Source organism: Quercus robur, chromosome 4, assembly GCF_932294415.1.
Source record: "Quercus robur chromosome 4, dhQueRobu3.1, whole genome shotgun sequence".
NCBI classification, from domain to species: domain Eukaryota; kingdom Viridiplantae; phylum Streptophyta; class Magnoliopsida; order Fagales; family Fagaceae; genus Quercus; species Quercus robur.
The window spans coordinates 6539646-6564333 of NC_065537.1; the positions used below are offsets into that span (position 1 = coordinate 6539646).

General features: G+C 33.2%; 3 protein-coding genes across 22 annotated transcripts in view; all 3 read right to left on the reverse strand.

The window, feature by feature from the left end:
• Positions 1-24688, reverse strand: part of LOC126720431 (disease resistance protein RUN1-like) — a 186940-nt gene that overhangs the window by 92397 nt on the left and 69855 nt on the right. For 3 of the 19 annotated variants that reach the window (XM_050422926.1, XM_050422923.1, XM_050422924.1), the window contains 2 exons: positions 21232-21405; positions 20561-21115 (listed from right to left, as the gene is read on the reverse strand). The gene's annotated coding sequence lies outside the window, so the exon portion shown is untranslated. Of the gene's footprint in view, positions 1-20560; positions 21116-21231; positions 21406-22111; positions 22426-24661; positions 24682-24688 lie in introns of all 19 variants that reach the window. The other 16 variants (XM_050422911.1, XM_050422922.1, XM_050422931.1 and 13 more) reach the window with 13 other exon arrangements.
• The window catches only part of LOC126720428 (TMV resistance protein N-like), a 128669-nt gene that overhangs the window by 90224 nt on the left and 13757 nt on the right, over positions 1-24688 (reverse strand). The window lies entirely within an intron of this gene.
• On the reverse strand, positions 3937-8632 carry LOC126720437 (protein ALP1-like). Of its 2 annotated transcripts, XM_050422954.1 has the most exons (4): positions 7638-8632; positions 4886-5439; positions 4571-4802; positions 3937-4492 (listed from the first exon to the last, which is right to left on the reverse strand). In XM_050422954.1, exons 2-4 carry the CDS (start codon positions 5426-5428, stop codon positions 4041-4043), a joined length of 1227 nt encoding a protein of 408 aa, XP_050278911.1. In that variant the 5' UTR covers positions 5429-5439; positions 7638-8632; the 3' UTR covers positions 3937-4040. The 2 variants fall into 2 exon arrangements, with proteins under 2 accessions (XP_050278911.1, XP_050278910.1); XM_050422953.1 differs by having other exon boundaries at positions 4886-8632.

The following is a 24688-nucleotide window of genomic DNA, read 5'->3' on the forward strand; positions in this document are numbered from 1 at the left end:
TAACCAATGGTTTTCCCATACACTTTCACGATCAAGGCCTTATTCCAAGGCGCTCTCATCCTAGACTTGGTTTCCTTCGATAGTTTAACATCCACCATACCCTCAACAAGATCATCAAGCTCTGTATCTGAATCCGCCTCGCACTTCTCCACCCTGTCAAAACGGAATGCCTGGGCATAAGCACCGAGTATGTCTCCCAGTAGTCTATCCTTATAGCTGACCTGATTTCGAAACGGTTTAACTATTTCCTCTGTGGAAGTATCCTTTGGTTTCTCTACGCTCTTTTCAAGCTCTGCTTCTTCCTCACTCGAACTTTTAATGGAAAGCAGTGCACTAAAGCTAGGTTAGCTAGCTTTTGACTTTTGATGAATCAAACAATCATTTTTTATAATATATAATATATTGATTATAAGTTTGGGTACTTTGTGCTTTATGCACTTAGTATCAAGACATAATTTAAATATTTTTTTAGCGAATTTTTTTAACGGGTCAGGTCACGGGTTATTCGGGTTGGGTTGATCCGCAAAAAAAAAAAAACAAAAAAAAAACAATCGGATTGGGTCACGGGTCAACTTGTTTTTGCTTCGAGTCAAAAAAATGGGGTTCGGGTCAAGTATTTTTCGAGTCGGGTTGGATCAGAAAATTTTGACCCGTATTGCCATGTCTAAGTAAACTCACCAATAGAAAGCTACACTTTACAGTCATATTTAAGGGGGATGGAAACGGAAAAGAAAAAAAAAAGTGAAGAGAATGTAGTTTTTCTTTTTTAGTATTTGGTTGGAAAGTGTAAAGGAGGGAATATTGGTGGGCCTTAGATCCACCAAAATATTTTCACCAAAAAAAAAAATGGGGGGAGAAAGAAATTGACAAAAAAAAAAAAAAAAAAAAACCATGCGCATGGCTTTTTCGCATGGTTCTCTCTCTCTCTCTCTCTCTCTCTCTCTCTCTCTCTCTCTCTCTCATTTGTCCTGGATTCTTTTACTTGTGTTTTTTTTTTTTAAAAAAAAAAATTTAAAAAGGCTAAATTGCAAAAAATTTCCCTCTAAATTTTTTCAGAATTCATTTCAATCCTTTAAGTTTCTGATTTATTCAAAAATTTGAAGAAAATTTTAAAAATTGAAAAATTAACTACAACATAACAAAATTTGATGGAAAAGCTTTGATTGAATAAACTTGAAAGATAGAGGACTGAAATGAATGAAAGTAAATTTAAAGGACTAAAATGAATTTTAATGAAATATAGAGGGTGACTTTTGCATTTTAGCCACATTAAAAAATAATAATAAAAACAAAACAAAAACAAAAAGCAAAAAACAAAACAAAATTTTTTTTGAGGTGTCCGTACACAATTTTTTAATAAGAAAATGTGTTACCTTCTGTTTTATTTAATAGAGATATAATTATAAATTTATACTAACTTTATTTTCCATCTTTTTACTATTCTTCTCAATCAAACAAATGAGTTTTCTATCTTTTTACTTTTTCATCATCCCAACTAAACACACATAAGAAAAAACTCAAATCCCTTTTATACTCCCATTTTTTATCCCTTTTTTAATTTTAAATCCTCCCACTTTTCTAACCCTCGATTCAAACGAACCTGAGAGATAGACAACTTTTTCTTATGATTGTGCTAAGCCTATATTATGGGCTATCATTGGAACCACCCAAACCATTTGTTTGACCATTGTCATTTGAGATGGACAACATAGATTCTCAAACCATGGAAAAAATAAAACATTTGAGATCCAAAGCACACTTGGTCCAACTAACACCTAGTCCCATACAACTTAAAACCCACTCAATACTGACAAACAGACAAAGGCCATGAAATCTCTCTAACCAAAACCATCACACAAGCGATCCAAAGTCCAAATTCATACCCACGACCCAAACCCACAACAAAACCACTCCATCCAGCCACAAGTTGTTAAAGCCTTAAGCAATCTATTAGAATTTTTATTAAGGCTAAATTCCAAGATAGAAGTTTTTTGTAATGAAAATGTTCATTGTACCTGTTTAAGAACTTTTATTTGTAATCGTTCGGTGTAATTAAATTGATGATGAAGACAAAAGTATGTTGTTCACTCAACTTCAATGTACACACTGACAAATTCTTGTCAAATGAACTTACGATCAGTCAAGCCAATATAAGAAAAAATTTACTTGTTTCGGCAGAACTCAACATTCAATTGAGGAACAAAGTCATCAATAAGCTCACTATGAAATTAACTAACATTCAATCTCTCTCTTTAGCACCTTTCTCTCATTTGGACCATTTTACATGAGACCTCAAACCTTTCTCTATGGTCTCTACTATTTGCTTACATTGAATAGATTTGAGGTACTGCATAATTTTTATAAATAAAATTACATATATTCAATTTTCATTGAAGAAGGAAGTGTTGACTGTTGACCCCGGAGCCTATGTTTAGTGGATTCGGTCCATCCATATCAACTAAGGCTTGTTTTCTAAATTTCTATAATTAATTATTCTGCGTGCTCGTGCTTGTGCTCGCGCGCGCCCCACACACACATATATATTGTGAGAATTCAAACCATATGTCAAAAACCTCGCAATTTGCAAGTTAACTTGTAAGGCTATCATTAAGCACGTTATCAATTTATTAAATAAATTAATAAGGAACAAGTTGTTAAGCACATCACAACTGAAAATAATCCAAAATTGTAGAGCACCCATTCTATTTACTAGTGGAACACAAAGAAAGAACGAGTAGATCCCAAAATTGTGATATGTGTAAATAGCTCTTCCATGTTTGTTTATTCATTTATTAATTAGCCAAGCTTAAATTTTTTTTAAGCCTATTTAATAAACGAGCTCAATATAAATAATGGGCTTGATAAAGCTTGAAAATAGTCTAGAATTATAAGCCCAAACTATCTTTCTGCTATGCCCCCATTGCTTCCATAGTGGTTCACATGACCCATTTGTATCCATTTATCCCATTTGCCATGTCTTAAAAAAATAATAATAATAATAATTTCTAGAGTGATTCACATTTTCTACGCTATCAGAAAATTGAAATTTCCATCCATGTGAATCTATGGGATAAGAGAAGAAGCCAGGTTTTGACTCTAACAAAAACCATATTCTACACATGATGCTCTCCTTGTTGATCATGTTTTGTTTATAAAACCAATACATAGTATCGCCATTCTTCTAAAACATCACTCAACCAACCAAATCTCATTTTTACACCGAGTAGAAAACAAAATCCCCTAAAAATATTTGTAGCATAACTGATTCCATAAATCATGGTGTTTCCAAACAAATACCTCAAGTCCAAATCTTCTTTCTCCTATTGTATATATGAAATTAAAAAAAAAAAAAAAAAACAAAAACAAAAACAAAGCAAACCCCACTAAAATCCCACACCAAAAAAAAAAAAAAAAAGAAAAAAAAAGTGCATCAAAAGCAAATTAACAACTAAATTTACCTAAAATTTTACTACATCTAACATCTATATGAAAAATATTAAGGGCCTGTTTGGATAAGCTGTTTCAAAATGTGCGTTTTTAAAACTAGCGTTTTTAAAACGTGCGTTTTGAAAACTCCATTTTAAAAACCACAGATAAGTGTTTGGTAAAAATGTGAAAATATGCGTTTTCTATTTTTAAAATCATATTTAAGCGTTTGGATAAGCTGTTTTAAAAATAGTTGTTTTGAGTGTAAATTCCAAAAAAGGACTTAACTATTTTTTGAAGGTTATATTGTCATTTTTCCTATGATCAGTGTTTTTTTATTATTGAAAATATGTAATTAAGCTTAACAATTACATTAATAATAACAACAATAATAATGTTTTCGTTGTTGAAATTCATGGAGGGAAGTTTATAAAATTTAAAATATTAAAAATAACTCATCAAGAAAAAGATATTAAAATGATTAGGAAAATAATTATATCAAAATGTTAATTGCCAACAATATCAATACTAGATAATCCATTATAATAATAAAAAGGTTCTTATTTGAAAAATCAAAAACCAGAACACCAAAACAGAAATAATAAAAATATTGTTTACAACCCACAAATGGATCGAGCTATTTTGTCACGAACAAATTTCATCTCCTTATCTTGTATATTTTCAACGTTTGCTTGTCTGCTACTACCTTCTCCACTACTATTGCTTCTTGGTCTGTCCATGTCATGTTCATCCCAATTGAATCCCTCATCTTCCCTATCATGTTTTCTGATAAAATTATGCAAAACACAAGTAGCAACTATAATGTTTCTTTGGTGCTTAATGTCATAAGGTGGCATTTGCTTCAAAATTTTCCATTTATTCTTCCACACTCCAAATGTTCGCTCAATTGCACTTCTAAGTGATGAGTGAACATAATTAAACCTCTCTTCTATGTGATTCCCTCGACCAGCTCGTCGAAAATCTGAAAGATGATACCTCTGTCCCTTATAAGGTGGCAAGTATCCTTTCCTTAAGGGGTATCCAGCATCAACTAAATAATATTTTCCTAGTAAAAGAAAAAAAAATGTAAGATGTACATAAATAATATCATTCATACATATTTAATATACAAAAATTTATATACTTGGTGGTGGTTTTGGAAAGTTGACAGATTGTCGACGGGTAGCATCTAAGAAAATACGTGTATCATGTGCTGCACCCTCCCATCCAGCCATAACAAATGTGAAAAGTAAATCAAAATCGCATGCTGCCATCACATTAAAAGATGTCACGCCCTTTCTATTATAATATGCAGCTTTCTTGTCATCTCCAACAACAACTTGGATATGTGTACCGTCAATGGCACCAATGCAGTCCTAAAATAGAATATAAATTTTAGTTACTTAGGAAATAATCCTAACAAATATTATAAACAAATTAGAATGTATGAAATGAATACCTGAAAGTGTGGCATGTACAATGGATTCTTTTGTATATGTCTTGGAACTACACTAAATGTAGGATCAGAAGGCTTGAAGATATCCATTGACATTATGTTAAGGCGTTTCAGAACTCTATGAAAATGTCTATGTATAGTCTCACCAGAATGTTGGAATCTTTCTTGAACCATCCTATAACAAGTTCCTTGTCCAAGTATCATTAAACATATACCTACTGACTCTTCAAGCCTAATATGCCTGGTGTGCTGAAGTCCATATGTATGTTGTAAAACATTACACAATTGAAGGAAAACATGTGGCTTCATTCTAAACATTTCGTAACATTTCGTTTCATTACCCGTCAAATAATCCATCAACCACATATAGCCAGTTTGTTCAGAATCTCTACAAGGTTGTTTATCAATATATTTTATATAATATGTCACTGCAACATGACATCCAGCAATAGCAAGATCATATAATTCCTCATCATCATATTCATCGTTTTCAACATCATAAGAATGATCTTCATCACTATTATCAATATGATCATTGTAATCCATAGGAATGTCACCTAAAATATTATAGCAACAAATTAGATAAATCACAATAAAGAAAATGAGCAAACATTTAAAATTACGTAACTGGATAAATCAAAATAAGTATCTATCATACAACAAAAGCCCACAAAAGTACCTACCTAATAGTCATGACCCCCCATAGTTAGTCTATGACAAAAACCCCCTACGTAGACTTAAAGACAACTTATCTTAAGAGCACCGTACAGTGGATGTGTTCTTAAGTAAAAAGTACTTTAGGAGCACCTTATACAAAATGGCAATAATACTTGGCAATAATACTATTGTCAAAGCCTCCCAATAATACTAACTTATACAAAAGTACTATAAACTTAGTTTCTTATAGGCCAAATTCCTTAGGACTACATACTGTCAGAACCTCTAAAGTTGAACCAAAGCATCAAAGAAATGTGTCTAACAATCATGTCAGTACCTCCCATGTTAGTACCTCCCATATAGCAATAACAATCATGTCAGTACCTCCCATGTTAGACCAAAGAATCAGGTTCATGTGTCTAAAGTGGGTTCCGCCACTAAGAAATGGAGGAATCCAGTGGATCCCCATGTTTGTGAGATGTACTCATGATTGGGAGCTAGAAATTTTGCTCATTTTTTTCCCAAAGTCTGTATTCATTCCAGCTCCAAATAGGAGTGGAGGACAAAATGCTATGCTTATGTAATTCTAAAAAAAATATGGGTATACAACCTGCATACTCCTCAGATTCTTCTTTTGTACATTTGTTTCTTTGTTAACTCTATAAAAAAGGGAGGAGGGGTGGAGAAAGAGAGAAATTCCATTTAAGAGGTTTTCAGCATATAAACATAGATTCCATGATATATATCCATCAGCTGCCAACCCAATACATGTCCTTTTTTCAGGCCTTAAATGAGTTGTATTTTATAATGTTACTCAAAAGGCCTACTAGTTTCATTATTGAAGACAAAACAGCAGCAATGAAACTATTTATCTGGGCAAACAATGTTCTTCTCTCAGCAGAGCTAGTAATTGTTGCAGCGATTATGCTCACTTTCTGCAGAAGCAGAAAATGAATACAAATTCAAATTCATAATTACAAGTGTAACAGTGGTTGACAAATTAAGCACAGCAAATTCAACCCAACTGAATTCAACCAAAGTGTAGATCCCAACTGAAAATCAAGCACTAAAAGCACAACTTCGGACATGGACAGGAATTACTTATTACTGTACAGACACACATCCATATCTGGTGTGGGTTGCTTGTGCATGAAAGAAGACATGTCTTCTTTTTAACAGATTAATATAATATGTGCTAGCTATTATAATGTATGGTAATCAATAACAATAAAAGAGAAAACATAAAAAAAAAAATGTAAATGGAATGAGAATTTGTTACAAGATTCAATCATTGAATCCATATCAGCTAAATAAACGTAAGAGCTTCTTATAGCAAGGTGTAATTGGAATACATTGAGCATCAACAGTCAGATATTTTGGATGCAAATAGCAAGAAGCAGACTCGTAATTTAGACTGTACAACAGATTTTTGTATGCTAATTTTCAACATCAAACAATTGAGGAAAACCCAATTTGTACTTTTGCACAAAATCAGCTACTTGGTTCAAAGAACAAGTACAAAATTAGTACTGAAATTTGCAACTAGTCTTTACACTATACATTGCATCAATTGCAACATGGGTGATCTCTTGGGTCTCAAGTCAAAAATTCTTTCTTTCTTTTTTTCACTCAAAAGTAAGACCAGAAGTTATCAAATTTATTTATGAAAAAAATAAATAAATAAAAGGAAAGAAAAAAGACCCAAGAAAAAATCTATTCTTTTGGAGAAACAGGGCTAACTCTCTCATCCTGGCATCTTCTAGGAATAAAGCACTGAAAATGAGAGCTAGGAGAAAAGAACATTCATAGAAAGCTTCTAAAAATTATGGTTTCCACACAGAAATAAAGAAACAAGCTACTGCTACCTGAACATTTTTTTTTTTTTTTACAATCTCACAGCTGCTACAAGAGGAAAAATTCAGACATAAAAACAGGGAAACACAAAAAACCCAGAAATTAATATTACTTTTCTTCCCCTTTTCCATTGTTTTCCCATCACTCAAACACAAATTGAACACAAACCAAATATAAATTTAATATTAAAAAAAAAAAAAAAACAGAGAATTCACAGAGTATTGAATAACAGAAGAGTGAGGACCTTGAGGATCACGTTGTCATAGTCGATGAGATGAAGAGAGAGAGAGGGACAGTCAGTTGAAGAGGAAAACAGAGAAAGAAATTATTTAAGGAAAGCTGAAACGTTTGACAATTACCCAACAGAAACCTACACTTCAATAAAAGGAATTTACTTTTCTTTCGTTGATTTTAGTTGGGAGAAAAGTGAAAGAGATGACTCACTTGCTTTGTTAAAAAAAAATGAGAAAGATAAATTTCTTTTTAATAATAGAAAAAAAATAAAGAGAAGCCAATCCTGACCCGCCACGTCACCTTTTTTTTTTTTTTTTTTAAGCAAAAAGATTAAGCCTCAAGCCTCGCTTCTCTTCTCTCCTCACCTGATCTCTCCATCTCTGAATCAAACCCACGACCTCCATGGCCGCAGCATCAAAGCTCAACACAAGCCACCAACACCACTGCCATGGCCAAAACTTCATGGTTCAGCCAATAGCTGCCGCCGCGAGCCACCACTGGGGTGGCCCCATTTTCCCTTGCCACCCACTCCTTGTGAACAACAACCACCACCACCACCACCACAAACTCACCTTAATCACCATCACCACAACTCTGATTTAAAAAAAAAAACCAACAACAACAACCACCACCACCACAAAACCCACTTAATCACCACCACCACAAATTGGAAAACCATACAAAACCCATATCAAACACAAACCCATATGAAACCCACAAACCCATGACCCAAAATCAACCACCAACACCACCACAAAAACCAACGGAAACGGCATGATCAGCGGCGTGACCCACCACCACCACCACAACAGCGTGATCCATGGTGTTGGCGTGGAGCTTTAAGAAGAATGAGGAAGAAAGAAAGAAAAAAATGAAAGGGGGAGAGAATAATGGACACTGTGACTGACCTGTGAAGAGGAAATAGAAAAAAGACAAGGGAGAGGGAAAATATTATTTAATTAAGTTAGAAGAGAATGAATAAAATAGTATTTTTTTTGCTTTAATTTCTTGCTATAGATCAAATTGATGACGTGACAGGTCAGCACCGACAGGCCTAAAACACACTTTTACACCAGTTTCTGACCCAATTTATTATATAAAAAGAGGTAGAAAATGTTGTTTATATAAACTTAATCACAACTCACAAGTTTGGTCACACAAATATAAGAAATATTTTTTTTGAAATAAAATATTTTAGATGTTATTCTTTAGGTTTTTTATTTTAAAATTTATCAATGCGGTTATTTAATTAAAAAATACATTTCTATCGTAAAAAAAAAATGTATATGACAAAATTTTAAGAAGACAACCTAAAAATCAACACTTAAATACTGTACTTAAATCTTACCATTTTTTCTGTAATTAGTAAAGAATAAAAAAAATTTCCAATATATAATGTAGGTAACATAAACCAAACCCATTTATCAATAATATCTCACAAATATATAAAATTAATTCAAGTGCAAATGAACAACTATATAGGACTAAATTATCCAACTCTCCTACTTTTTTCTACATTTAACATCTATATGAAATATTTTAAGAAAGCAAAACAACCTGGAATTTAAGAGTAGTAATAGAAAAACACACATACAAAAGAACAAATTTACAGAAATAATTATCAATACTTACATCAAGAAGATTCTAAGTTTTGACTTCAAAACACACCTAGGAAGTTTTCAAGTTAGCCTTAGTCAAAAATTGGTAAAGCTAAGTCTATGTGAAATAGGATTGTTATACCATTGTGCCAAAAAGTAGAAATACCTTCTCCAGCGCGCGTGCACAAAAAAAAAAAAAAGCAAGTAAAGAAGGGATTTATGCTTGCTTGCCAACATAGATGTATAAGTTTTCTTTCTCTTTTATCTAACCTCTTTTTCTTTTCTTTTTAAATCTTATTTTATCTATGTGCAGACTTTTATATTAACATTACCTTTCCTAAACATGCTCGTACTAAAATTTTATTTTCTCATTCATTAATTAGATTTCTTTATGTGTCCCCATTTATATTTCTTTAAACATTTCATTTATTTATTTTTTAGCCATTTTTTTAATATTAGAATATGATAAAACAGATAACACAACATAATTTTCGTTAATTTTAATTATCATGGGCCTCTAGTGCAAGTAGGGGTGTGCAGTCAACCCGCCAAAACCAACCTAACCCAACCCAACCCAACCCAACCCACCAGATTGGGTCTATTTTTAGGGCTTGGTAGGTTGGGTTGGGTTACAAAAAAATTTTTTGATAGTGAGTTGGGTTGGGTTCAGGTCATAAAATTCCAAACCCGACCCGACCCACTCATATATTTAATATATATTTAAAATATATTATATAATTAATAAAAATTTTAAAATAACCAACTCTTCCTATCCTATATAAAATCCAATTAGTTCACACAAACCCTAGCAAATTATTCTTGTTGTTTAGTCATTAGTGTTGTTTGCCTTTAAGGAGTTATATTGATACTAATCTTTGGGTTTTTTTAATATATATATATATATATATATATTTTGCTCAATTTAATAATAATATTAATAAAAAAATTGTCCAACCCACAAGTTCAACCCGACCCAACTCATGTGGGTTGGGTTGGACTTATGTGATGGGTTGGGTTGAATTTTTTTTAACCCACCATAGTGGGTTGGGTCAAAAAATCTTCTTAACTTGACCCAACCCGACCCATGCACACCCCTAAGTGCAAGATATCTTTCATTTCCTCTTAAAAAGTTGGTCTATTCCCAAGGTTCACTAGTACACCAATGGCCTCTTAATATTTAAAACAAAAACAAAACAAAACAAAAAAAGGTGATAAAATAGTGACAAAGTGAACATAGATCAATGCTAATTATGTCATAATATTCAATAAAAAAATCACATTATTTTATTTGTGATTATATTATGCTTTGTTACATAGGAGGAATGATATTGTGGGGCCGGAGAATTTGTGGTCCCAGCCCACTTCACAATAGGGCCCAAAGACCCAAGCCAAGGAGAATAATTTCCGAGGATGCGTAGTAAGAGTCCAAAAAAAAGACCTAAGAATATGGCCGAGGACGATCTTATGCTCGGCACCTCACAGAACGCCTAAAGAAAATGATAAACTTAGTACAGGGGCAGGATAAGGGAGAAAGCTGCCAATACTCTAGTATAGAACCTTGCATCTGACAGGCCCATACTCCTCACCATGCTATTTAGCTTTTACAACCACCCCTAACCACTCTAGGTATGGACTGATGGGACAGGTCTACACCCCAGAAAGTAAAACTTACATGTGGACACTGAAAGGAAAGTAAATACTAGTATAAAAGGGAAAGAGAGCCAAGGGGAAAAGGGATCCCCAGGAAAAGGAGTCCTACAAAAGGGAGAATGAGAAGAGTACTATGCTCCTCGGACCATGTCTGAAGACTTAAATCCTACAAACCGCATCGACGGAAGGTTTAGCTAGGTCCACCCTAAACCTCCATAAAAACCACGATCAAACTGCTGTCCGGTGACTAATGCTTAGCCTTTCAACCCCACGCTCTACAAATTGTATTATTTGGGCCCTTTGCGTATGAGCCCACTATCATGTGTGGGTCGTTACAAATTGCGTCCCTACAGATATAATTAATTGGTTTTCTTTTATTATCTTTTACTAGTTAAAGGCATGTGTGTTGCACGGTTTACTTAAAAATATATATGTAAATAAATTAAAAGATTCAAAACTATATTAATAATTAGTTAGTCACATTATAAAACATATAAAAAATATTAATGTTATGACATATAATTAATACATACATTAGAGTCACTATTTATGAGCATGGTGTGTAATATATAAATTTTACATATTAAAACATAAAATAATGATATATAATCAAAATAAATATTAAATTTATTTTAAATTATATACTTGAAACTTTTGCTAATAGAATTTTAGATGAAGTAGAATTTTTAATTTCTTATAGTTTAGAAAATAAATTGTTATTCATAGTAAATTGTTGGTAAAAGAGTTTGATCTACTTAACTATCTATTGTCACTATATTAATAATTAATGACAATTAACTGTCTTTATGCATTTCGTAGTATAACCTATTACCAAAACAATTTAATTTTGAAGGGAAAAAATTGAAAAGGAATGGGCATTTTGAGGATATAAAACATGGCATTTGACTTTCCTGATGCATAATGTAAACAAAGAAAGAATAAGTGTTAACCTTACGTGTGTCACATGCTTTGTAACCAAATTGACAAACAAACTCTTCATAAGAGTGTCATTAAAAAGTAAATTAAATACTAAACTATAACTCTTAACTCACGGAAAAAAAAACTGAAATTTGTAAAACTTAAACTTTTTCAAGTCCGTGGATTGAAAATTTTAAAAGTAGATAAACTAACACTTAAATTAAAATTGATGACAGAAAAACGTGTATTGACAAAATAAAAATTGTAGATGATTCATATAGTGATGAAGAGGAAAAAAAGTTGATATCAACTGTGGAGGGACGAATCTCTCCCTTAGAAGGTATGGTCTGCTTTGGGAATGGGCCGAGGAGACTGATGCCACCCTCATGGATTTGCTTAATCCCATATCGGGGAGAGACACCTCCCACCCGCAGCTTATAAGCATGAGCTCACAAATGGGGTGAACCCATCAAGTAGTATGGCCTATTCCCAAAGTGAACAATACCTTCTAAGGGAGAGATTCATCCCTCCACAAAAATGCGCCTTCAGTTTTTAAGACTTGCCCATCAAGTAGTACTACTTGATGTGTACACCCCACTTGTGAGCTCATGCTTATAAGCTGCGGGTGGGAGGCGTCTCTCCCTAATGTGAGATTGAGAAAATCCGTGAGGGTGGCATCAGTCTCCTCGACCCATTTCCAAAACGGACAATACCTTCTAAGGGAGAGGTTCGTCCCTGCACATCAACAATTAAGCATTTGTATCTGTCCAAAAATTAATGTAGCAATAGTTTAAAAGTGGTAAACTTACTGGATTTAGTTGAAATTGAATATTAGTGGAAATTGAATTTTATATTGTTAATATTTTAGCTAATAGAGTTTAATCTCAAACAAACTATCTTCATAAGAGTTTCATTAAAAAGTAAAACCAATACTAAACTTAAACTCAAACTTTCTTAATTCAAGGGAAATAAAAAGTAAATTCGTAAAACTTGAACCTTTTCAAGTTTCTAAGCACGATTGATGAAGAAAAATAAAATAATATATTTATCTAAAAAATCATAATAATAGAAAATTTAATGATTGATAAAAATCATGTCTAACCATATTTAATGAAGAGTTGATATGAACAAAAATATAATGTTAGCCTAATTTGTGGAGTTAATGTTAGTCTAATTTGTTGAGGTGTGAAGTTGAAATCTAAATCTTTAAAACATCATGATATTGCTCAATTATTCTCCTTTTTATTAATAAACATTATACTACTCAAGAAAATTAATTTAATCTAATAACGCACATATAAACATAACACAAATACAAATGGAACCCTTGTTGTAGGAGAGAATACAAAATTTGAAAATTCTTAAATAATTAATAGATAAAGCATATATATTTATAGAAGTTTATATAATGGATTTCATGTATTTAAAATTGCATTTATGACTCATAAGCAAAACTTTAAAAAAAAAAAAAAACAAAAAAAAAAAAAACACAAAAACAAAGTAGAGAGATACATATTTGGAATAGTTTGGATTGTAGTTGATAAAGACTTCTACTATGGATTTCAAAAACATCAAATAGGCTAAGTAATAAGGAAAAAAAAAAAAAAAACAAAACAAAGGAGAGTTACATTTCTGAACAACATTAAAATTGTAAGAGAATGAGAATTATTGATAATGAGGAGAGAAAAGAAGAAGAAGAAGAAGAAGAAGTTGTGCCTAAGAATATATAAGAATACACGGTAAAACAATATATATATAGAGAGAGAGAGAGAGAGAGAGAGAGTTGTCAATTGTGAGGAAATTAGATTTCTAATCATTCTAGGAATTATAAGAGAAGAAGAATTAACTTAGAATGTATGTTTATCCAAAAAAAAAAAAAAAGCCATACAGATTGAATAAAAAAAATTAGAAGTAATTATCTAAAAACAACAAAAACAAAAATGTCAAATAGATTGATTACATTGAATATTTAGTTGAATACGTTGCTTTTTTTTTTTTTTTTTTACTTGTGTACTTTTTTTTTTACATGTAGTAATATAATTTAAATAAAAATAAAGGATTGGATGAAGATTGTTGTAGATTTTTTAGTTTTATTTTTACTTGTTCTTTTTTTTTTTTTTACATGTGATAATATAATTTAAATAAAAAAATGATTAGATAAAGAGTTTGGATTGTAATTAAATTAATATTTTTATCAACTTAGAAATTACTGGAGAAGAAGATAAGAAAAAAAAATTATATATATACTTTTTTTTAAATCTAAAAAAATTTCTGCAATTTAGTAAAGCCATTGGGCGCAACCACGGCTTTTAAGCCCAACTTTATTATACAGTATATGTAGGGTCACAATTTGTGGCCCAAACCCAAAATGTATGGAATTTTGGCCTAATGATCACTCTTGGATATCCGAAAGATTTAAATTGCTATAATATTTTTTCTCTCTATTTTTTGATCCCCTTCTCATGGAGGGTTTCTCACATTATATAGCCCCTTTTGGGCAATCTTGATCCTACACTTGTTGATCATCTAAGTCCCTACTTGAGTGCCCGTCCCATCAGGCACCCCTTTTAGCTTTCTGTGAGTTGTGGTAACCAAGGCAACACTGTTCAGAGGTCTTCTCCATATAAATGCAGAAAGAAAAGTAGCTGCAACGCATTTAATGCGGTGGTAGCAGTTTTTCTTTAGATATTTTAAGTTTCCTTCTATCTCGTGTGTTCATGAGGCACATTCCTATTGCTAGAGCCTTTTGGAGGGTCACTCTAATTGCTAGAGTACACACTTGAGCTACATTCGTCGAATCTGAGGAGGTATTCCTATTTGGATCATCTTCCATTCATTCCCTACTTATGAGACTTTAACTGGGGATCCCTTAACAACTATTTGCCTCTCCTCGGACTTGTCAATTGTCCCGGGTGAAACCCAAAGCCCAATATATGATCTTGGGCCCTCACTCCTACAGTATATGATATTAACTAGGGTGTAGCTCTATACATATGCACGGATAAAATTATTATACGATTCAAATTATACATTTTTTTTAGAAGAAATTCAAATGATACACGATATTAGTTTATATTTTTTTTAAACCATACATTACACGTGATTGTTTAAATATAAATAAATATATATATATATATATATTTTAAATAAATTCAAATTTTATTTTATATTTAAATTCTCTATTAAAATCTTGGCTTATCATATTTTTTAATTGAATTTAAAATTTTATTCCATAATTAAATTCCCCTTTATATATGATTATTTTTTTTATGGTTTATTTATATTGAATTCCTTGTTTTCTACACTAAATTAATTCATTTGGTACAAAAATTAAAAAAAAAAAAAAAAAACTTAGATTAGATAAATATATGGTGCAAAATTAAACTCCAATTGAAATCCAATTTTTACACTGAATTAACTCACTTTGCACAAAAAATTAAAAACTTAGATTAAATGGGACATGTGGTACAAAATTAGACTCTAATTGAATTCCAATTTGAAATTTAATTGGATTTTCTCGTTACTTTACCTATTATTATATATATAGACTAGCTTGTAACCCTATACATATGCATGGATACACTTAAAGATATACAATAAGATGTATAATATAATTTCTATATATAATTTAAATGCTATTAATAGTCATTTTTATATTTTCTTAACTCTTTAAAAAATTTTGTAAGGATATAATTAGGTATAAAATGTAAATTGTTCATTTTTTTTTATATTATTGTGAAACACTTTTTTTTACTATTCATTTATTCTAGACTTTTTGATTTTTGTATTTAATAACACACTTTAATGAATATTTATGATGTGGTCTCACATTTGATTCTAAAATTAAGAAATAAAAATCTTTAAGAATAAATAATTTAGCACACATGGTGCAAAATTGGAACTCTAATTTGAAATTCTAAGTTGAGTTTGATTCTCTTTCCTAAAATTATTATAAGATCATTATTGTTGTCGTCAAAAATATTAAGAAATAAAATATGAGAATAAAAAGGAAGAAAAAGAAGAAGGAAGAAGGAATCTATGTGCTTTAAGAAATTTTATCATCTCCTGTATTCAAAGACATTGAGAAAAAAAAGAAGGAAAAAGCAAAAAAAATTAAAAAGTAATCTATGCTCTTTAAGAAATCTTTCCATCTCTTCAATTCATTTCTAATAATCAAGAAAAGAAGAAATAAAATCAAGACAAAAACACTTTGAAGAGGTATGTTTCAATTCCTTTTTGTAGAATCTGAATTATTTTTTTAATTAATTATCCCCTTAATTTTTTTTTTTTTTTTTTTTGAGAAAGAAACTGATGGATTTTATTAATAAAATTCAACTACATCCAATTGTAAAATCGAACCAATATAAGATGGGACATCTTCCATCCATACTTGAAAATCTGGTATGCATAATGCATTTTTAGCCAGACTATGAGCAACCTCATTGTCATTTCTCTTAATGTGAGAATACAACAATCCTTCTTTACGAACATATGAAAACCTAATACAATGAAATAAACTTGCAAAATATTTAACATCACGACTAAGTAAACCAAAGGATTCCAAAGACTGCAAATCTGCATTCAAAACGTTCATTGCAATCACTGAAACTCCCTCTGGGGTGACATCTTCCAAACTTAGATCAGCATCAAACTGTAAAGCCTTCGATATAGCCAAAGTTTCAAGCTCTATAACAGTTAGGGGGAGAGGGATGATTCCGACCATGTGTGCCAAGCCTTTTCCTTGGCATTCTCGGATGATCACTTCAATCACTGCCCTATCATCTTCTTGAAACATTGTATCGATATAATTTGTGCCCGAACCCTCCACAATTACATCAATAGTCGATCTCCAAAACAACACTAATCCACCTCCCATATCCAAAACAACATCCACAGAATTTTGTTCTCAGAAAATCGCATCATCAGATTTCACCTTCAGGATCGGCCATGGATGTGTCCCTAATATCCAAAACATGACCGAGAACAACTTTTTATTTTGTTTCGATCTGATCATCCACGACAACAATTCTTTGAAATCCATGAAAGCTACTTCCATAATAGAATCGCTGTTAATCAAAGACTTAGTTGTACTGAGGATGTGCTCTAGCCTTGCTTCATCTACCCATGTTTCAGCTATGAACATGGTAGAGGAATCTTTTGCCCGTGATATTTCACTAGGCTCTCTCTCTGTCCATGGGTTCCCAAGCCCATGGCAGATCATTACTAAGAGAATCATTTCATCTGGCGGGGCTGTGGTACAGCCTCCGCCAATATTTGTGATTGAGAGACATCCTCCTTGGAAACTTGCCGGTCCACCAACAAGGTTGACGAATGATACACTTCCATGACCTAATGTTTTTTGGCCATTCCCCACTCTCCACCGTTGATGGACTTAATTGTTTTTTCTCCAATTTAATTGTCACGTGGTGCTCATGTGTTGAGGCGGCAAGGGTTGTCTCCAAAGTAATTGATTTTCTCTCCATTACTACTATTTCTACGGGATATGCATTCATTATAGGATTTGTATTCACAACGCCGGAGTTAGGCACTTTATCCGTTACCATATCTGATCCTTCAAGAGTTGGGCTGGCATCATCAATTGTGTGATCAATCACGCCAGCTGCTGCGTGTAATTCCGAATTATTGCTCCCTGAATTTGGCATAATTACTTCCTTATTTTTCGGGGTGGATTGAGTGCTTATCTGACTATCTAGAGTAACGCTTTCCTTCCCCATTCTTCGCTGAACATTAAAGTGTGTAACGGTCTCCTTATTCAAACTTGTCTCTAGCACTTCCCCAACCATAACGGATACCACCACCGGAGGCACCGTGGCTGAATTTTCTCCCATCGTGATCTGGGCATCCTCCTCCCCTCGCTTTCTCCACTGAGATTTCCGACTCGCTTCCTCAAAAAAACCCGGAACATAAATAACATTTTTACTAGCAGTTTTGAATGGAGGAGCTCGCAGATATGGACCGAACTGCTGTTGCTCTGTTGACAGTGTACCATTGCTCTCCATCCCAGCCAACACCTTGTCTCTCCACGGCAGCTCAGATGAGCGTTTTTCAAAAAAACCTGGAACAAAGAACACATCCTTACCAGCAGAACGATAGGGAGGTGCCCTAAGACTCTGTCCAAACTGCTGAGACTCAGGGAGGACGAAATGATCACCCAGGTTGTGTATTTGAAAGCCATTTGTGGGACGCCGTATCTGCTTGAAAGTTCTAGCCATCACTTCCATGCTCAAGAATCGTGAAGAGAGAAACATTGCCGCTAGTATAATCTCTCTAGACCGCTGATCACTCTGAAGAACAAAACCAGTATCTTCCATTTCGGATAGGTTCAAATTCCCCCATATTCTCGTAAGGTCCACCATAATCCAGACAGATAATTGAAGACTAAAGCAAACCAAACAAGAAAAATGTTTCCCTGTAACCCAGAAAAAACAAAACCACAAGCTCGAGAGACAAACCTGTTGTCTCAAGAGAACAAAACTCTCCTTCATCAAGAAGGGACAAACAAACTTCTACTGCCTAAGAGAGGAGGGAGAACCAACTTTCTTAGAGACAGAGAAACTCATTGGAGAAACTCATTTAACCTTAGAATTTGAGATCAAAATGTTAGTAAATAATGAATAACTAGGATGTTACAGAGCATAATTATCCCCTGAATTGAATGTTATATTTTGTGTGCCTTAATCATGTCAAATATTGCTATTAAAATTTATTACATCTAGTAAGCATAAAATGTCAATTTTTCCATTATATTGTAGTTCATCATCACTTTGTGTCCTAAAAAAATAAAATGGTGATTATATATATATATATATATATATATATATATATTGTAAAATGGTGTTTGTAGAAATTAAAAATAAAATAAAATGGTGTTTGTAGAAATTAAAAATAAAATAAAATGGTGTTTGTAGATATTAAAAAAAATAAAATGAGACATTAATACATCGAAAGGTGTTTGTGTGTGTGTGTGTGTGTATATATTAAATGTAAAGGGAGGTTAAAAAAAAAATTATTAGCAGAATATACTTTGAAAAGTCGGGGTCATTGCTGGCTCCCTCGGTCCAACCAATACCAGTCCCTTATAACCCACCCAATACTGCCAAGGCCATGAAAGCCCTCCAACAACAAAACCACCCCATCCAGCCACAACTTGATAAAGCCTTTATTAGCACCAAAATAGAAAGTAGCTAAACCTTAAACAATCTATTATAATTTTTATGTTGACTAATTCCAAGATGGAAGTTTCATTTTAATCGTTTATGAATTCAAATTTCTTAAGCAATTTATAGAGTCCCTTCTACTTTGGCAAGAATTTATGTTTTCTAGCGCCAGCAACTCCCTATGCATATGGGATTGCTTGCCAAAACAATTAGACTAGTGAATTATGTTTTTCTAATCACATATACCCATAGCTCTCATCCATCTTTACAAGATAAGAATAGTCTAGCATGCTCTTGAGCCCATGTGTACGTTTTCACTAGGCCTGAGTTTCTAATGGTAACATGGTTCAGACATCTGAGATTTTGAATTGATATTGTTGTGTTCCGTGTAAACCAATTTGCACCAACATTTTTGATAATCTAATATAGCTAAGCTATCTTGGAAACTTAGAAGGAAAGTGGATAGAAAATCTAGGACATGTTGGGTTATTGAGGAGTAAGGCAACAACATAAACATTATACAAAGTCTGACAACTACATAAACATTACAGCCTATGCCCCGACCAGGCTACATTAGCTTAATCCGAAGCAGCATTTGAAACTAATTTAACTATCCATTCCAGTATCCTATATTTACGTATTTAAGTACGTTACCAAAATTCCTCCTTAATACCCATGCATCTTCAAAAACAGGTTCCAGACTCTAATATATGCAATCATCTTTGAGAAGCTTTTGCAACAAGTTTTTATTCTTCATCAGCACCAATGACACTGTGTATCTATTTCTCTTGACTGCCATCTTCTAATACTTCCATAGAATTAAACATTCACTTTCAGCTAAATTCTACAATGAATTTAGGTTGAACTTGAACATACAGCCTTCAAAATCGACCTTGCTCCTAAAAACCATATAAATCATAAAATATCCACTACCACAACCACAATAACTACATTATGAGATTTATTTTCAGATAGAACATTCAACCATCATTTTAATCACACCCTCTTTGATTGGGGTTGCTAAGAATCAAAGCAAATTGCTCATGCAATTTGACAAGAGAAAAACAAATATGACACATAAAAGCATTATTAGTTTCCTCATATTCACAACACATCACACGTAAAAAGCATTACTAATTATTTTCCACAAGAAAAGAAAAAATTGACACTTAAAAGTTTCCAAATGAGAGGATACTTCCAACAAAATCTATCATGATCACTTAGATCTACAACAATTTGCACAGAAACTCTCATTGAATTTCACGGTAACAAAGTAAATCAATAAAGAGGTAAAACAGAGAGAGAAAGCAACAGAAAATTGATTGAGGAAAAATGAAGTTCACTCAATGATAATTAGAAATAGAGATCTGTTTACAACCAGGGCACTGAATCTATTGTGATGGTAACATGTGTTTCAGTTTTGACCACGTGTTGTCATTGCAATAGATCGGGTGCACTCTAGGCACTCGACCCAAACTTTACTTGTTTATATATGCAATTATGTACAAAATAGAGGCTACGTGATTACCCAGAAATTAACTTCCCGAAAACTGCCCAAACTGATCTACCAGACTAATTAACTAACAAACTTTACAAATAACGTGGAGCCAACGAGGCATTGACAACTGGAAAGGACCAACAGCTATCAAGCGAAAACTATCAAATTAATGAAAGGGCGTCACTCTACTGTCGTGGCATTTAATTAGTAAAAACTGTGCCGTTTAAAGAAAGCAGAATCATCAACAACTATTGTACAATTCTATTCAACAACTTTGTTATCGAAGCTAAAGTTCATAAAGAAGTTAGAAGCAATGGTTGCTGGAGATTGAGGCTCTGTCAGAAGACGTATGAACTCCTCTCCAAACCCAAAACATCTGTCAACTGGTTCCTAAACATCTGAATGTCCTTCATCAATCTGCCACCTCTGTGTTACTTCTATTCCAGCCTCCCTAGTCCAGCTCAAACAACCAGAAATGGACCCATCTTTATGTTTACAATCAAAACTGACCCCTCCATTTCGTTCTTCTACCCTTGCAGCTCTTCTCAAGCAGGATTGGTTGCCAGTTGGAAGATTCTATAAAGGTCTGGACTTTGCGTATTTTACTACTGTGGATGCTATCCTTTAGTTCTTAACTGTTAGCTACCTTGCACATAGAAATCAAATTTTTACTATGCATGATCACATTTGTGGCAGGGAAAGGATCTCCCTTGCCTTGTTCCTACAAGACCAAATAGACCATAAAATAAAGACAAACAATACCTAGAAGAACTTTAAGTTCTTTTTTCGTACATTTTGAAACGAAGGAACCAAAACAGCACAAGCATCAAAGAGTATAAGATTCAAAGTTTGCTGCATGTTATCCAAGCTAATGTTCATAAAGAATTTAGGGGCAAGGGTTGCTAGGGATCAAGACTCTGCAGGGAATCCATCCACCTGTCAAACACAAACATTTGTAAACTGTTCAATGTCCTTCACCACAGCCTCTCAATTGACCAACTCTGCCACCTATTTGTAAATTCTCATAATACTAACAAAGAGAAATCTCAAAGCTTGAAGATGCTATGAAGAAAATGCAGGACAAACTAGAAGATGCTATGTAATAGCCAATAGGGAACATTTGGAAAGCTGGAATATATATTTTTGTTGTTTAGTTGATATGAGTCATTCTCATGATCCCCATTTCTGATTTTTCCTTCATTTTTTTTTTTAAATTGATTTTTTAAATACAAAAACATACACATTTTACTAAGAAGAGGCTGTCATTTCAACCATCCAAATAGTTTGAAGTTACAGAATGTATGGTATGTCAAGGAGGCTTTCCTGGAGTTTCTAGATCAATAATAGATTCTTTTGCTTATCAATATTTATGTAAATAGCATTCATTTTACAATGCTATGAAAAGGTACAAAGTCACTTTTCTTGGTGTTAGGAGTTAGGAGCTTCAATATCTACATTAAGCTTTTGTTCATGTATAATATGTAATGGCTTGCATGCATGCATATACAGTTAATGGAATTTAATCATGAAAATCTATGGCAATATCTACTTGAGGCAATGTCATGTTTAATTTGTGAATATCTACAAAAAGATTAAAAAGGAAGAAAAAGCTCAGCTGAAACAACCAGCCATGGACATGCACCTTCTCTATTTTTTCAAAAGAAGCTTGGATCCCCTGCATTTCCTTCTCTCTAAAGGTCTACACTTGCTTATCTTGCAACAATCAAGACTTTTCTTTGTTTTATGAACTGTAAGTTACCCTGCACATTGAAATCAAACTTTTACAATACAAGACCACATTAATGGCAGAGAAAGGCTCTTTCTTCACGGTTTTCCTTGTTCTTGCAAGTCCAAATATACCATAAAATAGAGAAAAAGGACAATGAGAAGTGCTTTAAGATCCCCAAAACTCCCTTCCTTCGTCCAGCTCTTCATCCATGCCTGAATCAAGTAAGGCTGAATGAAATTAGTTCTAATGTACAGATCAAACCAAACCAGATTTCTCTAGATAAAAAGAAAAAGAAAAAGAAAAAGAAAAAAATTCTTTCAATATCTTTGACTCAAAGGACCAAGTCCTCAGATGCCTTCTCAATTCTGCCATCACAAGAAGAAAATTCATATTATGGCAATCATTTTAGAAGGTAATTGTAACCTACATAATTGGTTCCAAAGCTCAGGGTCTTCACTTATGGTTGTGCCAGTAAAGATTAATAAAGGGCCTTCCAACTTGGTTTCAACAATTTCTAGCATGCAACAACCAATATACTTTTTCAACCAAATAAGCCCTAGATTTGGAATGAGGCCTTACGAGTTTGTCAGCAACACAAACAAGAATTTGTAAAATTCTCTCATAATCATTTTGGCTATAGAGTTTTCAAACTAATTCAGAATTCCACCTGAAAGTATCTTTGATTTGCCACAACATGTACAAAAGCTAAGCAATTTCATTTAACATGCCTTTGCCTTTGGGGACATACAATAATATAAAAACCCTATATATATACTTGGATGTCTATGAAGGTGTATTATCAATTCACTATGAAATGTATTTCATCAGGCTAAAATGACAGAACAACAATGAAAATGTGAAAAAACATAAATTTTAGACTTAATGCACCAACAATGATAACAAGTAGCACAGGGTTTACAAATCTAAGCAAGCTACCTTCTCCAATTTTCAACCTGGCCTACATAGTTGTTTGCCTACATGAGTCTAATTACTAAAAAGACAAACATGTGAACTGAGTATGGATGGTTTGCCTTGGTAATGATTTGAAATAAGTCAGGAAAATTTCAAGAATATCAAGAGCCCAAAGCACAAAAGTCATATGGTAAAAATTTCCATAATTAACGAGCAATGTTATGTATAAAATGAGTTCAAACTGTTAATATTATAGATCAACAGGGCAATGCAAGTGATAGGCTGATACCAGCCTTTCCATTCAAAATCGACATTACATATATTTTATTAAATTCCTGAATGTTGGAAAAAAAAGAAATTAGGTGGAATCCAAATAAAGAAAAGAACAAAAAATCCAATTTACTAAAAGATGTGTCACTTTTAAGTGAGATTCAAATATTATTAAGATCTCACCCATGCTTGTGCACAAGCGTCACATGTGATGATGGGGTGTAAGACGTTTTCCTAACATTGGAAAACAATGGAAGCACATGGCTAAGGTGACTTTGGAACAATAAGTGTTCAATACTATCTATTATTCATAGTATTTGTTGATTTCCATTAGTGACATTGCTACCTTTTTGAACTTCTTCTTCAATCGCAATTATTAATTCATGGTGCGTATCTCTTGCATCTTCACCATTTGTTGATGACAGTTAGTGACATGATAAACTTTAGGAATTTTTTCCTCAATCACAATCATAAATTCATGGAATTCTACTTTAATCATTTTGAAAAACCTGTCATGCAAACAAAATGAGGCTGCGCTTGTGGATTTCTAAAATGGGGACAGGGAAGGCAGTGATGAGGGTGGGGAGGGATTCAGAGGTTGCATACTCTACAGATCAAAGTACTAGAATCCTTAGATTTGGGAAACTAGAAGCAGAAGGAGGGTTGAGAAAAATTATTACCTACCAAACTCAAAGACACCAACATTGTAGAAAAGAAGAGACAGAAAGGCAGCCCCACCAAAGGTTAGACCAAGCTTTACCAAAACATGTGGAATTGTGGTGCGGACCATGTGTCAATGTAGAAGGGAAGACATTATATCCACAAAACTAAGATTTTGATCCTACCACCCAAAGTATGGGCCCAAGTCAAGAATGGGGACAAGAGTTCAGTGATGCCCCCACCCGCTTGACAGAACACTTGGGTTAGTATCACTGAGGGCATTTTTTCATGCAAAGGAGAGGAAACTCTGCAAGACCTCACTCTCAAATTTCTCTGCCTCTCTCTACTCTCTGCACTCGTGGCTTCTCTCTCCTCTCCACACATTTTGCTACTGATTCCAAGCTCTGACTCAGTGTGTGTGTGTGTGTTTCACTTTGTGGAGTTTCTATGCTTAAACGGAAGAAAACAACAATAAACCAGTACAACAAGAAGCTTTTTATTGCATTTCTTTGTTTGTTCTAGTCAAATTGCTAGGAGTCTCATTGACAACTCTAATCAAATATATGGTGGGCAATCCATTAATATTTGTACACATGAAAAAGAAGGAAGACAGTGACTTACAGAGAAAAATGTTGATTAACCTTCAAT

Excerpts from the sequence above, each read along its gene's own strand:
- LOC126720437 (XM_050422954.1), bottom strand. The coding sequence starts at position 5,428 with ATGGATTACAATGATCATATTGATAATAGTGATGAAGATCATTCTTAT. Across the intron at positions 4,803-4,885 it reads TGTACATGCCACACTTTCAG|GACTGCATTGGTGCCATTGA; the intron begins GTATTCATTTCA and ends ATTCTATTTTAG. Across the intron at positions 4,493-4,570 it reads CTTTCCAAAACCACCACCAA|GAAAATATTATTTAGTTGAT; the intron begins GTATATAAATTT and ends TTCTTTTACTAG.